At 46.3% G+C, this 17,663-nt stretch overlaps 1 protein-coding gene across 1 annotated transcript in view; it reads left to right on the forward strand.

Moving 5' to 3' along the window:
- loxl2b (lysyl oxidase-like 2b) overlaps positions 1-17,663 on the forward strand; it is a 118,337-nt gene that overhangs the window by 11,572 nt on the left and 89,102 nt on the right. Inside the window, exon 3 of the mRNA XM_084307669.1 lies at positions 3,160-3,335. Within this exon, the coding sequence (XP_084163795.1) occupies positions 3,160-3,335 (176 nt within the window). The remainder of the gene's footprint in view (positions 1-3,159; positions 3,336-17,663) is intronic.

Here is a 17,663-nt window from a genome sequence, read left to right on the forward strand (position 1 = left end):
AATGGCATCCAATGTAATAAAAAAAGTCAATCAACGAACTCGATTCTTGTACCGGATCTCCTCCCTGGTAAACAAGAATACCCTGAAGACTCTGGCAGGAGCACTCATTCAAGGGTACTACGACTATGCTTGCACCTCATGGTACCAAAGCACCTCAAAGGCACTAAAAACCAAATTACAAACATCTCAAAACAAACTAGTCAGACTACTGCTTGACCTGACTCCTAGAACCCACCTCACCCCTGCACACTTTGCCAACCTAGGATGGCTTAGAGTAGACGACAGAGTACAGCAACTTGCAATGGGCCTGGTCTACAAGATACACTACACGACCAAGGTACCCATGTACATGTCAAAATACTTCCCAAAGGTCAGTGAATACCACGATCACAACACCAGAGGGAGCTCCACAAATCATGTAAAACCCAGATTCGGCTCAAACAAGGGACTAAACACGTTTCGCAATTATGCCACAACAATGTGGAACGCCCTACCCAAAGCTGTAAAGGAATGTGAATCACTACCCACCTTCAAAAACACTCTCAAAGAACACCTACGGGAGACTGCAATTCAAAACTGGCCCCTACAAATGTCCTAACCCAGTTGTAAAATAAAGACCAAGCATGGCTTTGTCAGTATTCCAATGTACAGCCCCACCCAACCCCACCCCACCTACCCAACCTCCTCCAATGTACAGTTTCTATGTCAAATGTATGTCAGTATTCCAATGTACAGTGTCCCCCCCCTACCCAATCCCCCCCCCCCCCCCCCCCACACCTCCAATGTACAGCCCCACCCCACCTACCCAACCTCCCCCAATGCACAGTTTCTATGTCAAATGTATATACACTCTTTTTCTGGATTTTCTTAGTATCACAAACAGTACTGTTTTTGAAAATCTGGTATGTCATAAATGTATAGATGTAGCAGTACTGTCTATCTGTATGTCGTGTGTGTCATATGATGAATTGAAAATGGGGGACCCTGATGGAAACAAGACGAAAGTCTTTCTCAGGTCTGCATCCTCTTAACAATTGTATGTATTGAGCTGTACTGTACTGTACCCATTCTGCAATCTGTTAATAAACTTTTCAATCAATCAATCAATCAATCAACCCGTTGGATTTGGAGGGAGGAGTATAGTAGACCAATCACTTTAAAGCACACATGAGCACACATGTGATACACAACTTTTGAGAATTCCATTTTTCCCCTCTGTGCTCACCACTGCCAATTTCTTTTTTTTTATCAGACCTGTAATGGGAAACTTTGAGTAATATGTCATAGTTTCCCCCTGGATGGTTAGAACTGTCATTCATTTTTTACGACCTCTACATCATGGTGATATTTGCTTGCCAGGCCAGGCTCAGTAACTTGTTATTGTCTTTGGAGGACATCCTGTTTGGGGACAGCTGCTGCTGGTCCCTCCGTTGCCAGAATAACCCGCTAGAGACTGCATCACTGCATCACTGAGCCTCACTGCATCACTGAGCCTCACTGCATCACTGAGCCTCACTGCATCGCTTGTTCAAGATGGATTTCGGTTTGCCTCGACTAGTAGACGAGAGTAGCCGAGTGAAGCCGGGGGAGGAGTTAAGAGGGCGGACACTGCCGATTTCACGAGAGCCCCTCGCCTAGTCTCGCGCGGCAGATACGCTTTCACGTCACCACACACACATTACACACCTGTCCAGCTCATTATAATGCGATGGCCGTGTGCAAAATTAGATCAGATTCAAATGTACAGCACACCATATACTGCTACAGTGGAATATACTATTCATATACCATAATGTATACCATCTTGTTGCGCGCTCCTGGCCGCACGCACACACAACACACTGCTGTATGTGTGTGTGTGTGTGTGTGTCTGACAGCTTGAAGTTTATCATGATGATATGATGATAAGTTGATAACGCATAACATAATAAAGTTTTCAATCAATCAAACGTCTCATAACTCCCTGGCTGTCACATGGCTGGTGACTGACAACTTTTCTGAGCCAATAGGCGCTTTGCGCGACCGTAGCAAGTCGCTTCCCAGCCGGGAGCAGCCGGCTGAGAGGTACTGTGGAGCCTCGCTCTGAATGCTGCGCGCGGCTCGCTCCCGCGGGAGTTCCGCGCCTCGCCTCGTCACATTTTCAGAGCAAATCGGACAACATTCTAACCGTCATGCAACGCGCTTGGCGAGGCCGTAGTAAAAACTGCGCAGATCTGCGTCCGCCTATCCCATCTTGAACAAGCCTAGTGTCTCACTGCATCACTGAGCCTCACTGCATCACTGAGCCTCACTGCATCACTGAGCCTCACTGCATCACTGAGCCTCACTGCATCACTGAGCCTCACTGCATCACTGAGCCTCACTGCATCACTGAGCACAGGGTGACAGTACAGCCTGGCGAAATCTTCCTGGACACGTTAAATTAAACACACTTCTCACAATCTTCACTCTTTACACTTTACATTTTTACACGTAAGTTATTATTACTGTACATTTTACAGAATATTTCTGTATATTTCTGGCTGGATAGTTAATATTTAATATTTTAGAATGTATACATACCAGAATGTATATCCCGGACCGTAGTTTATTCTTTATTGTATTTTATTCTTATTTTAGTCCTATTGACTACCTAACTGTTTATTGTTGTTCAATGTGAGCGATCTGTATAGTGCCGAATTTCCCTCGGGATTATTAAAGATTTCTATTCTATCTATTCTATTCTATTCTGTGAATGTGAAAAACAGTGGAACCACAGTGTGTTTAGTTTAGTTTAGTTTATTTATTTAGCACATTATTTAAAAAAAAAAAAAAAACAGTGCTAGGAGGGAACGAAGCCCAAAGGGCTTGTACAAAGTTCCACTCCCATCTCATTGTCCATAAACAATATGAACGAAATACATGAAAACATGGTCTAGAAAATAAACTACAAAACAGGATCAGAGACATAAGGCAGACACTATAGCGAAAACATGGAAGATTGACACGAGTCAATAACAAAAACAGATTTTTAATTTTTTTTAGTACAAGAGGGCAAAGGAGAGGAGAATAACATATTAACGGTATATAATGAGGAAAAAGAAACAAGCAGCCATACAGTAGATGTAACACTGATGCAACTGATGTGCTGATGAGTAGATCCCGTGCTTTTCTCTTCAGGACGCATCTGGTTCGACAACGTCCACTGCAACGGCAAGGAGAAGAGCCTGGCCCTCTGCGACTCCAACGGCATCGGGGTGTCCGACTGCAAGCACACGGAGGACGTGGGCGTGGTGTGCAGCGACAAGAGGATCCCGGGGTTTAAGTTCATCAACACCCTGCCCAACCACGTGGAGGTAGGGGTAGGGCTGGGCGATTACCGTAATTCCTCTAATAGTAACCCCGGCTTGTATTTGTTTCAACTGTAGCTGATACCAGGCTTGTATTAGGAGGAGGCATGTATAAGAGAGAGGCCTATATTTCAAATTTTCAAACAGATCATAATGAATAAATCAACATTTTGTGTCAGTTTGAACCCAGTAAAATGTACTGGGTTAATTTATTGAAACCAAGTACTGTATGAAAAACAATAAACAGTGCAATTACAGGTGGTCAAAAAAAGTTTAATAAAGTAAAATAGTGCAATCACAATACTGGTATAATAATAATAATAATAATAATAATAATAATAATAATAATAATAATAATAATAATAATAATAATAATAATAATAATAATAATAATAATAATATAATAATAATAATAATAATAATAATAATTGTAACTGAGGGGTACAATTCCCTGACTGTATTACTAGATATGATACTTACTACCACTACCTTTGTACTTAATATTCGGCCACCCAGTACACGGCATAAATATATTATCATGAACACTCTCACGTAGATGAAACGGATCCAACACAAATGTACGAATTAGAAACAGGTCTTTATTTCCTACACAGCGATGGTGTGTAGAATAAACACTTAATCACTTAATTACATTTATGAATTGAAATAGTATGCACTTTTATGGCAAGGAGTATTCGTCGGTATATCAATAGAGAATGTCCAATCTCTGAAGGCGCAGGTGGTAAATATACGACCTGGAATAGTTAAGGAATAACAGCAATGATACTTTAATGATTATAGGCTGGATACACTAGAGGGGGTTAATCCGGTCGCTTGTAAGCCGACAGGAGTAGGAGGGGGGGGGGGGGGTAGAATCCAGCTGCCTCGTCCGGCCAAGGGTATCCCAGGTGAACCCACTGTAGTGCCGTTCAATGCGCCGGCGATCCTTGGACCACAGATGAAAGCAGGTGGACTCTTTGTGGGCCGGCTCTCTCCGGTCCACGGGGGAGAGACGTGAAGAGACCTCGTCTTGCAGAGCGTCTCCTCACCTTGCGTCCTCTCCAGGGGGGGGGGGGTTCCAACACACGGCAGTGTCGGGGGTCTTTATCCATGGAATAATCAAAGTATCCAAAGCATAATCCGTGCCTGGGAAGGCGGGCTGTCGTCGGTAGAATAATCCGGTATACAGGTCCACTCGCTCGTCGGCTCTGGGGCTCCTCGGGTGCAGCTTCACATAGGGTCAACCACCCTGGGTAAGCAGCCAGTTCTCTGCCCGAAACGATGGGGTACTGACTACGGTAGTATTCTCACCGCACGAAGCACTATATATTAACAGACTATTATTAGCTTAATAGACTACGTCCAACTCGACGATATAGTGCCAAATATGACTATTCAAATATTAATATACACGATGTCTCAATACCGATGGTAGGCGAACTTGGCCTTACTCCCACACGTGGCGTCGCGGGGAGGCTTTACGTCTGTGACTCTATTGGAGGGTAAGAAACTGGACTGAAAAGAAAGTCCTACTTTAGTAGCGCAGTATATATACGCACTATGAACAAATAGTCCCATTAGTGGTGCGGTAGCCAAATTCCTACGCGGAACTAGGACTTGTTCGTACATGTCGAGCGGTACGTTTGAACTGGGTCTGAGGGGTATGGCAGCCTGGCACCAAGGTCTCGACCAATAGTAGAATGGAGACTATTATGGGATGTTCAGTAGGCTAGAATGGATATTCAATGCATATTGTACAAGGAATATACAAGGGATATCAGGGAATATTAGAGAATATACAAATACAATTAAATATATATATATAAATAAATATATATATTCGGTTTAATCTGGCCCTTCACAACAGCCACCCCCTGAATAGGTCCCAGACCTAATCAGTTAAACAGAGACAGATTAATCGCGTTGTCTATTTACACATAAGGGTTTGCTGTAGGGGTCAGTCAACTTCACAAAGTCATAGGGTTGTAGGGTCATGGTCATCATCGATTGTGTCTGGGAGTCGAGGCAGTTCTATGAGCCTTGCCACGGGACGGATGTAAGTGCGACCCTGGACGAGCACTTCAGCTGCTCGGACCTTGCCGTCGGCACCGGTGATCACTTTGCTTACGCGGCCGGCCGGCCACATAGCTCTGGGCAGTGATTGATCAATAATCATGACGACTGTTCCTTCTGTCAAATTGTCTCTCTCCTTTACCCACTTCTGGCGGGTCTGTAGAGACGGTAGGTAGTGTTTAATGTCATCCGGTAGATTGGGGGCTCTGCGTAGGCGACCACCCACTCTGATGAGGGTATGAGCGTCGCTCTCGGGGGCCAGATGAATTAATCTGCTGTCGGATGGGACGGGCTTTCCTCCCTGTAGACAGGCCAATTCATCGGGGAACGAGTCTCTCTGGGCTCGCTGCAGTAGAAGCAATTCTGCTTCCTCGTAGTTAGCTGCTGACATATCAGCGGGGGACTTGCACTCCGGGTGGTACCGCAGGAATGTTCTTTGTTGTGCACTCTCTATGGACGTGCAATCGTTTATGTTAGGGTCGGTGGAGGCTACGGTGCTCAATCCACAGAACACAGACTTCTTATTTTCCACCTCCTCTGGACTTGCTTCCCTCGGGATAGGCATGGGCCACTGTCCTTCCGGGAGTCTTAGGAATGCGGGGCCGTCACTGTAGACATTGCGACGGGTGAGGTCATCCAGGGGCATCCCCCGGGTGATGACGTCAGCTGGGTTCTGTTTTGTATCAACGTAGCGCCACTCTGTTTCTCCGGTTAACTCTTCGGTTAAGTCTTGAATCTCGGTGACTCTGACTCCCACGAAGACTTTGTACTTGCATGAGTCCGATTTGATCCAGGCGAGTACCGTCGTGGAATCTGACCACAGGATTGTTCTAGACACCGGTATGGTGAGCTCACGTTGGATGAGCGTGGCTAGGTGCGCTCCGGCTAGGGCTGCGCAGAGCTCTAGACGTGGGATAGATTGTTGCTTGCGTGGGGCTATTCTCGAGCGGGCGAGGACAAATGCTGTGTAGATCTCTCCCCCCTGGTCTTGGGCCCGCAAGTAGGCTACTGATCCGTATGCGACCTCTGAGGCGTCACTGAAGACGTGTAAGTCCATTTTACATGTCTCTGGCCTCACCGTGGGTGGGAAGTAGCTTCGGCGCATATTAACGCCTGGGAGTGAGTGGAGCTCCATCTCCCACTCTCTCCAGGTGGATGCAAGGTGTGCGGGAATGGGGTCGTCCCAGCCCTGGTCCTTGTCCCACAATGCTCGTACAATCATTTTTGCCCTGGTGGTGTACGGTAGAATACATCCTAGCGGGTCATATTGTCGGGCGAGTGTTGTGTACACACTCCGTCTGGTGGTCGGCGCCGCCGCCGGCCTTCCCTGCTCCGTAGTCAGGGGCTTGTGTCTGTAGTGAAGCGAATCTGTTTTGAATCGCCACACCAATCCCAGGGTCATCTCCTGGGCTTCTCCCGGGATTGTAGCCATCCAGGTCTCGCTGCTGGCTGCCTTGTCCTCGGAGGAGAGGCTGCGCAGTACTTGCGGATCGCTGCTGGCCCACTGCCTGAGATCAAAGCCGCCTTTGATCAATGAGGCGCGGAGTTTAATCAGGAGAGCCTCGGCTTCTTCCTGGGTTGAAAGGCTTTGTAGACAGTTGTCTACGTAGAAGCTGTTCTTTACGCTGTGTCGGACCTCTTCGTCCGCTGCTGGGTCCTCTGCTACATGTTTCTGTAGTGCAAATGTCGCACAGCAGGGGCTGCACGTCGTTCCGAAGGGGAGGACTTCCCATTGGTAGATGGCTGGGTGCTCATCTCCTGGCTTCTCTCTCCATAGGAACCGTAACAGGGGCTTGTCCGCCTCTACTAATCTCACCTGCAGGAACATTCCTTTAATGTCCCCGCTGATGGCCACCTTTTCCTGGCGGAAGCGGAGTAGAACGCCGAGTAGGGAGGGGCCGAGTGTGGGACCGGGCAGTAACTCTTTATTCAGATTTTGGGATCCGATCTGGTAGCTGCAGTTAAATACTATGCGGTCTTTACCGTTGTGATGGACCTTGTGGTGGGGCACGTACCACGATTCAGTGGTCTGGTCAGCCTCTTTAATGTCCATCTTTGTGACGTGTCCCGCTGTGATGAGCTTCTCAATCTCAGCGCGGTATACACTCTCTTGGGCGGGGTTCTTGGCTAAGCGCCGCTCCGTGTTCAGCAGGTACCGTTCTGTGGCGTCTGTCTTGGCGTGGAAAGTAGGCATTCCTTCTCGCCGCAGGAGTGGCGTGGCGTATCTCAACACGCCGTTGACCGGGACTCTCTTGGTCCCTGTCTCGAGGAGGTGAATGGCGTAAATGTCATCTTTAGAGCGAATGTCTTTCTTTCCATTCTTAAAGGGCATTTGTTCCAAGCTCCATAGCCGCTCTACGTGTTGCAGGAGTGCGGTTTCTCCCTCTGTGACTCGGGAGTGGAGACATCTAGTGGCTGTACTTCGGTTGAGAGATTTGGCGAGCGGGCCTTGGAGAGTCCATCCCAAACGGGTCTCGACTGCTGCAGGGCAGCCTCGGGGTCCGGTATGAACCCGGTCTATCGGGACAATGAGGTCTGCATGGTCGGAGCCTATCAACAGGGTCGGCATAGCATTGTCTATGAGCGGGATCGGTAACTTGCGCAGATGTGCATATTTCTCCATCAGCTTGGCGACGGGGTATGTGTACCGCGACAGTCCTATTTCTTGGCTGGTGAAAGCGTCTGCAATCTGGTACCGTCGCTCAGGCTGGCCGCTTGCTGCGATAGAGAATGAGACATTCTCGCCCTTTATCGTCTTCAAATCTCGTCTTATTGTCCGAATTGTCATTTGGGTTTCGCTTCCCCGCAGCCCTAGCTGGGCCGCAGCGGAGGCGAGCAGCAGGGTCTTCTCTGACCCGTCATCGAGGACGGCGTAAGTGTCCAGGACTTTATTCTGGTAGCTTAGTGTCACACGCACTACTTTTAGGAGTACTCGGGCTCCACTGCTGCTGGCGGGATCGATGTACATGACGCTCGCTTTGCGGCTGGATGGTGCAGGTGAAGGGCGCCGTCTGTTACTGTCGTGAAGTATGTCCAGATGGGCTCCATCGCACTTGGTGCACCTTTTCTTTAAGCGGCATTCGGCTGCCATGTGTGAGCGCGCACAGCGAAAACAGCGCTTGTTGGACTTTATCCATTGACCTGCTTCCTCCGCGTTCAGCTTGGGGAAGGAGTCACATTGCGCTAGCCAGTGTTCTTTCTCACAGTAGGGGCACACTATCTTCCACTTCTCCGTTCTGGAGGGGGTACTGTGGCTCCTGCTGCTCGGTACTGACTCCGATTGGTGCATCACAGTCACCGATCTTCTTCCATCATTTAGTCGTCTGGTTCCTTCTCTGGAGCCAGGGGTGCTCCGTCCGAATGTATCTAGCCGTAGGCTGCTGACTTCTCTCGCCAGGAAGTCTGCTAGATCGAGGAGGTTCGGTTCGGGGCCATTCGGGTCTCTGTGGTCCCTCTGCCGCCTAAAGCGCTCCTGACGAGCGGGCGGCAGCTTCTCCAGGATCCTTTCCACATTTGAGTTGGCGTAAAGTTCATGCCTCCCCTTCTCTCTTTGCGCTCCCAACATCCCTACCAGGGACTGCACTCTGATGGACAGGTCGTCCAGTGCTCGATTGTCTATTGCTGGGGGTAAGCGGTCGATGTGTCGGATCTCCTGGATCACGTAATCCCATATGCGCCCATACCTCTGGTCCAATGCTACCAGCGCTGCTGTGTATGGGGTGGTGGAAGTCGCGTAGGCGAGCGCTATATTATGTGCGCGGGGTACCTTTAAGTGCTTCAGTAGGATGGCGTATTTGTGGCGTTCATCCAATACATCCACCAACATGGTCTCCAGACACATGCGGAGTTCTGTATACTGGGCCCGGTTCTCTTGGGTGAAGTCGGGTACCATAGGCGTGCCAATGTATGACGCTGACTGTGGATACATCGGCGAGCGTTGGGGGAGAGGCCTCCTAGGCGAGTCTCCTCCCGCTCCTTGGTATGGGCTGGTACCGGCAGTGTACCATGGCCCGCTTGTCCAGGTGCTGTTCCTCGGTGCGGGTCGTGCGTCGTGCTCACCCGTGTATAGAGTCGGGGGTCTGTAGCGCAGCTCCGCGGGGGTATAGCCTGGGCTGTACCGGACCTCCTGGTCCGGTAGAGTACTGTGCTGTCTTCGGGCGTGGTTCTCCTCCTCTTCCTCTTCGTCTTCAGTTAGGTCATCCAGTGCTTGTAGTCTCTGGTTTAGCCTCTCCACAGGATATGCTGCTCCTTCCCGGTTGCTAGGTCTCGCTTGGACCGGTGGGGGAGGTGGTCTGTGGGGGGTATAGACCTCGTCTGTTGGTCAAGTTCAGGGTTGTTTACTCGGCTAGGGGATGCCGCCCTGGAGGTGTGTCTAGACGAGTTCCTGGAGCCTCTGGCGGAGGGAGAGGGTGTTGTCCGTCTGATCAGCTGTTCTATTAGTTGCGACTGCTGTCTGTCGCGCGCTGCGTCCCGTTGAGCACCGGCTCGTTCTCGGGCCACATTCTCTTCCATCTGAATGCGTCTTATTTCTAGACGTATCTGCTCATGTTCGCTTCGCTGCTGGATCTGCAGTCGGTCGCGTTCAGCAGCGGCGTTCAGGCTGATGAGGAAGGCCTGCTGTAGGGTCCTCTCTGCCTCGCTGGGAGAAGGCGGTTGTATAGGGGAGCCTTCCCTCGGGGTACTCCTTGCGGAGCCTTGGAGCTCTATCTCCACGGTGCTCTCCCCGTCTTCTTCCGTGCCGAGTTCTCTCTCGGTAGCGTTGTATTCCTCCCGGGACTCATCGGGGACTACTTCTTCAGTACTGGCGGGGTGTGAAGTCATGTCTGGTTCCCACTGGGCCCCACCGTGAACTTGGTCAGTTACATTAGAGCCCGTAGGGGCCTCTATGGTCGGGGTAGTCTGGGCGTTGGGGTTAGACATACTTTTACTTTCTAGTTTTACCGCGTTTACTGTTAGTAGAAGACTAGGTTGTTGACTGACAGCGTAAGCCTCTAAGTACTGAGGGAGCCGTCGTTCGCGCTGCGGGCGTTGGTTAGGAGGATCGTTTCGTGGAGTGTTCATCATAGGCCATTTCAATATTAATAACACTATATTAATATTACACTAATTACCATCCGGTTCGAAGGACCAATTGTAACTGAGGGGTACAATTCCCTGACTGTATTACTAGATATGATACTTACTACCACTACCTTTGTACTTAATATTCGGCCACCCAGTACACGGCATAAATATATTATCATGAACACTCTCACGTAGATGAAACGGATCCAACACAAATGTACGAATTAGAAACAGGTCTTTATTTCCTACACAGCGATGGTGTGTAGAATAAACACTTAATCACTTAATTACATTTATGAATTGAAATAGTATGCACTTTTATGGCAAGGAGTATTCGTCGGTATATCAATAGAGAATGTCCAATCTCTGAAGGCGCAGGTGGTAAATATACGACCTGGAATAGTTAAGGAATAACAGCAATGATACTTTAATGATTATAGGCTGGATACACTAGAGGGGGTTAATCCGGTCGCTTGTAAGCCGACAGGAGTAGGAGGGGGGGGGGGGTAGAATCCAGCTGCCTCGTCCGGCCAAGGGTATCCCAGGTGAACCCACTGTAGTGCCGTTCAATGCGCCGGCGATCCTTGGACCACAGATGAAAGCAGGTGGACTCTTTGTGGGCCGGCTCTCTCCGGTCCACGGGGGAGAGACGTGAAGAGACCTCGTCTTGCAGAGCGTCTCCTCACCTTGCGTCCTCTCCAGGGGGGGGGGGGTTCCAACACACGGCAGTGTCGGGGGTCTTTATCCATGGAATAATCAAAGTATCCAAAGCATAATCCGTGCCTGGGAAGGCGGGCTGTCGTCGGTAGAATAATCCGGTATACAGGTCCACTCGCTCGTCGGCTCTGGGGCTCCTCGGGTGCAGCTTCACATAGGGTCAACCACCCTGGGTAAGCAGCCAGTTCTCTGCCCGAAACGATGGGGTACTGACTACGGTAGTATTCTCACCGCACGAAGCACTATATATTAACAGACTATTATTAGCTTAATAGACTACGTCCAACTCAACGATATAGTGCCAAATATGACTATTCAAATATTAATATACACGATGTCTCAATACCGATGGTAGGCGAACTTGGCCTTACTCCCACACGTGGCGTCGCGGGGAGGCTTTACGTCTGTGACTCTATTGGAGGGTAAGAAACTGGACTGAAAAGAAAGTCCTACTTTAGTAGCGCAGTATATATACGCACTATGAACAAATAGTCCCATTAGTGGTGCGGTAGCCAAATTCCTACGCGGAACTAGGACTTGTTCGTACATGTCGAGCGGTACGTTTGAACTGGGTCTGAGGGGTATGGCAGCCTGGCACCAAGGTCTCGACCAATAGTAGAATGGAGACTATTATGGGATGTTCAGTAGGCTAGAATGGATATTCAATGCATATTGTACAAGGAATATACAAGGGATATCAGGGAATATTAGAGAATATACAAATACAATTAAATATATATATATAAATAAATATATATATTCGGTTTAATCTGGCCCTTCACAACAATAATAATAATAATAATAATAATAATAATAATAATAATAATAATAATAATAATAATAATAATAATAACTTCGTTTTATACAATTCTGAGGTAGGCTTACTCTCTTGGTAAACATTAACACCATACCATTATATGGTATTTACTGCACAGCCAGGCCAGCATATACATGAAACCCGGCTTGTATTAGGAGGCCGGCTTATAATTGCTTAGCTCAACAGCGCACCCGGTCATTAATAGAGACCCGGTTTTTAATTGAATACCGGTTACTATTAGAGGAATTACGGTAATCCATGTTATCGATTAATTTGAATGAATGATTTAGGATTTTTTTCTTTTTTTATATGAAAATCGATTTTCAAAAAATAAATAATAATAATCTTTCTTTTTTTTAAGGGTCACATTTTATTTTATAAAAAAGTGATGTTTGGTGAAAGTTAGATTAACCTTTTATATATATATATATAAAATTAAGTGAAGATTGGTGAAAGCCCTGGGCACCTTTTCAGCTCACAAAAAAGGGAGTAGGGACCGCACTCAAGGTATATCGTTATTTTATTTTAATACGCACAATTTATATATGCACAAAATGCTTTCGACCGTCCAGCCTTCATCAGTGTGTAGTAATGAATAGTTGCAACAAACAAGCCTTAACTAGGCTGTGATCGACAACATGTAGAAACAATTAGTAATTAGCAGGGCTAGATTGACAGGTAGATATTTCATCACAGTGACCATAAATGCGTAATGGCTATACGCATGAAACAATATACACATATTACAATATAACCTTTAATAGTCTGTATGAAAAAATTATTGTAGTCCATTGGGGGTATCAGGATGTTTAGACCGTTCATCAATCAGTGCACTATAGTCAGCTCATCACCAAGAGCCTCGCAGACCGGGGGCTCTCAAACCTTTTCATACCGTGACCCCATTTTATTTAGGATTTTGTTTTGGGACCCCACACTTAATGTATCGCGTCATTTCAATGTGGAATTAAGGAATATCAAAATAAAAGCACACATTGTTGAACTTGATCTTGCATATTTATTAGAAAATGTAATTACAGCACTATGCTATCAATACACATTTATAAAAACGAGGCATATTTAGCCAAAATATGTTGCCAGAACATAAAAAAAAAAAATATATTTTTTTTCATTTAATTTTATATATATATATATTTTTTCCAATGCACCTACCCGCGACCCCAATTTGGGTCGCGACCCGTAATCATAGACCAACCACGTGGAGGTAGGGGCCGTGAGCACCTTTTCAGCTCAAATCAAATCAAATCAAATTGATTTGTAAGGCCCGACAACACACGTTAATGTCCCCATAGGCCAGTCTTCTTTAAACAAGTCAAGAAAAAACATGACAATAAATCAGGTACAAAGCAAAAACACCATGAAGTCCAACTAATTTAAAATAAATTAAATAAATGAATGCAACACTCCCAGACATACCCCACGCGAAGGTAAGGAAAAACACACTAAAACCTAGCAATAGGAAAAAATGCACCACAGGCAATGTGGAGGAGATAAACCTTAGAAGGGCCGTTCAAGGGGGGATCTCCCTTCTTAGATGTTGGCGATAGTAGTGTTGCAATAAAACAGGCGAAACAGTTGGTAAGCATGCACTCATGTGTAATGAAACACAGATAAGTGCATGCAATAGCAACTGAACATCACAAAGTAGCCTCGTAGACCAACCACGTGGAGGTAGGGCTGGACTGGGGAAATAATTCAGGCCGGGAAATATAGTGCGAAATAAAGCCCAGTTAACCTTTTAAGCGGGGGGGTCCCCCACCAGGATTTTTTTGTTATAAAGACTTAATTTCCTGCATTCTGGTGCAGGAATTTTAGAATTTTTACCCTTTAACAGGTTCAGTGCCAGAGGTCGCTATGGGCGTTGGGCCGTTGTGTGCCAGCGCTCTGTTCAATGGGGATATATTCCGGTGTTTGCAGTGCTAAACCTATATTAAATATTATAGCTATGGATCTAATAACAACGTCGATTGTCAGTGAGTTTCTTCCGGTCAACATGCAAAAAACAGATAATTTCTTCATCCATACATTTCCGTTTTATACCGTGGTGAATATGAGTATAGTTTTAGAGTGATCCTGTGTAATCCCAGGAAACTCCGGCAAACAGCGCTTTACTGCATTTCATTATAAATCGTGCCATTTCTCGCCTGGATCAAGAATCATTCTGAAATCAACGCTAGATTATCGGTATTATGTTTCATCATGCATGCACGAAAGGGCGGGGGGGCGGGGGGTTTCTATGCTTCGAGCGCCACCAACGGCATACATTACACAGTACATTACAGACATACGCTCTGATCGCGGGGGAAAAAATCATTGGTTCAACGCAAGATTGATAACATATAGTCCTTACCTCGTCTATGATGTACTGCAAAAAGAATAATACAATTATCTGATCGCCATTCCAAATACTGATCGCAGTCGTGTGTCCAGCGTTATCCACCAAAACACATGAACCGGCGGTGCTCGAGTGTCCCCAATCCATGTGTTATAAACGCTTGTCCTACCCGAGAAGGAAAACCTGGACCGGACTTCTTAGATCGTCACAGCCCAAGCCAGAGGGTTTCCAATGATGTGCAATACCGGCCACAAGGCGTTAGGTGGCTGTATTGGCCATTTGCGATCTCAGAGCCATTCCCAATGATAACATCAGGCTGGATGGATGAATTATGAATGGATATAGCGAATAAAATAAATAACGATTAAAACCCGGGTTTTCTTGGGTTTGGCACTCAAGCGATGGCGAGTTAACCCGACTTATCCCGGGTCTGGCGCTGAATGTGTTAAATGCCAGTGTTTGTGATGGCATCACAAATTATTGTAAACAAATAAAAAAACACACAAATGTAAATATCTTCAATATATCAAATGCAAAGCAAATTTTTCTGGCGGGGGTTATTACAGACTAGCATATGTCAATGATTAGCAACAACACTGATTTCGATGGATTTTTAGTTTTTTTGTAATGTCAGATTGAAAAAAATACTCACTCTTACCATTAGGGAAGTAAATTCGCCATAACTAGAAACACTGGCCTGGCCTGCTTCTAAGTTCAGTGGCCTGAGAGTGGCCCTTTTATTTAATTTTTTTTAATATTTATTTATCTGCATAGGCCAGGTCACCGACTCCCAGTGCTCCCGACGGCCAGTCCGGGCGTGGGGGTAGGGCCGTCAGCACCTTTTCAGCCCCTCACAAAGAGCCTCGCAGACCTTTGGCAACTCTTAGCTGCTGTTGACAGACAACTTTTCAATAGCCGGAGGGACGTTGGCCTCGTGACACCTCATCAGGTCTCACAGTCACAGCTGGGCTTTGTCTTTTGTTTTCCAGCTATTCTGCACGGCCACACTTTTTAGTGTTCTGTTTGTTGAAAATACGTAACGATTATGTGACGAAAGAAATGGAGCGGCCGTCCTGGCTTGATAAGAAACAACATATTTTCATTTATTTATTTATTTTTATACAAATCTTACATAAAGGGTAATTAGTAGGGTTCTACATGAAGTCGGTTCCAAATTTCTCAAAACCTGAAAATCAATAAGGTTTCAAGTTCATCGATATCGCTATTCGCTATGGAGACTAGCGTGTCCTATAATGTTATGTCTCGTGAGACGAGAGTCGTGTCATTATGTCGTTCAATAAAACAAAAGAAACTCGAAACTCAAACTATTGTTATACAGTAAATCAAATCACTGATGCACAAACCTATATCTATTGTCTATGGATTGTGTATTCATTTACCCTCTGCCATAAATCAAGTTTTTGAATTCAATTGAATTGCATCAGGCCTCAACGTTGCACTGTATTTGGGTCGGAACCACAACAACGCAGTCAGGTGGTCAGGTGGCGTAGCGGAGATTGTGCTCGTCACCAATGCAAGAGGCTGCGGTCTCGACTCCCGGAGAGTCAGCATTGCCTTGGCTCGGGCTGATCGCTATACTAACTCGTTTGGCTGAGTTAGGGGGAGGGGAGCCGTGGGTGGGTCCTGGGCGTTGTGGACAGCGACCCCTACAGTTCGGTCGGGGCGCCTGCTCAGCGAGGGTAGGATCTGGAGAGAGGTAGTGCGGCCTCCCACACGTTACACTCTCCCAGTGAGAATCTGCGCGGCCAGGCTGGCTGCACATGCGTCGGAGGAAAGCATGTGACAGTCTCCGGCCTCTCGGACCAACAGTAGGGGGGGAGTGCGCAACAACCAGGAAGGGGGTTGGGAATTGGCATAACGACTAACAGTGGGATGGGAGAAAAATCGGAAAAAGAAGGAGGGGGAAAAAGATAATAAAAAAAAAAAATAATAAAAAATGATCCTCGTCTTTCCACCAAATAATAGACAAATATTGATAATAGTATCAATGGAGATTCAGATCATTAAGCTGTTCGGAAATGGCATCAAAATCGATAAATAAATTTACAATACCCATCTATAGTGGTAACAAGACTTAGGTTATGACTCGATATTTAAATGAAAATCTGTGTTGTTTTTGTTGTTGTAATTGTGTACCATGCACTCTGTGTATGCACACCGATCCGGATATCTCTCTTAACACAATGGCGCCCAAGGACGTATATATCCGTGTTTCGATTCCAACGGTTGTGGACAAGTTGTTATTGCTTTTATTCCATTTTAATAACCTAGTCAAGGTCGCCGAGCGGCACTGCAGATCTACCCTACTCTATGAATTCGAGAAGGTGCAATACCGGCCAGATCCTCTTAGGGGCGCTATCGCGATAATGCAGTGTGACCTTTGGCCGAACGGTGGACTATTTATTTTGACTTCCAATGGAGTTTTATGTTAGCTCGATTCTGGATCTGCAGCCTGTAGCTTGGATTACATTTGCATCGCAGTTTTCACCATGCAATAAGGGGATTTATCATCAGCCAATGGACATATCGATCTACCAGATGGCGATCGATAACGGGGAAATGCTCGGGGACATCCCACCGGACCACGGTAAGATCTTTTTCACGTAAAGTACATCCCGATCGGGCCTTGTTTTGATAGCCATCCAGGCGTTCGGCCTATGAGGCTAATGAGGCTAACGCGGTTATTGGTAATCAATAATCAGAAACGACGTCCCCCGCCCCCCCCCCCCTTTCATGCAGACATGCGTGAGGATCGTACCGATCATATGCAGTTTGAGTTTTAACTGGAGCGTATCTATAACCGAAATGCCATTGGATTTAACGTTATTAGCTATTAGCCCTGTATCTCGGCTTCCAGGAAATATACTAGACCAAATCCGGTATAACGCTTATATTCACGGCGCTATAAAATGAGAACCTATTGATGACATTTTTTTTTCTTTTTTTTTGTATTTTCTTTTTTTATTATTTTTAAACAAACATGACAACACACGATAAGATATACAAGCATTAATTGTCAGAGCACATCCAATGAGATCACATTATAGTTAGTTGTCTTATATAAGATATACCCCTAATACCTGTTATCTAAAAAAAAAAACTACACACATATGCTCAGCTCGAACCCCCCCCTCCCGGACCCCACCTTGAGAAGTACCTCCACTATCCCTCGCACCTAACCAGACACTACCATTATAAGCTAGCTTTTATTCTCTCCACCACTTCTAACCACATTGACATTTTGGATTCATTGAGACCCAGAATTCTTGCTGTAGATATTTCATGGTAA

The sequence above is a fragment of the Notolepis coatsorum genome (assembly GCF_963971535.1).
Source record: "Notolepis coatsorum genome assembly, chromosome: 2".
NCBI classification, from domain to species: Eukaryota; Metazoa; Chordata; class Actinopteri; order Aulopiformes; family Paralepididae; genus Notolepis; species Notolepis coatsorum.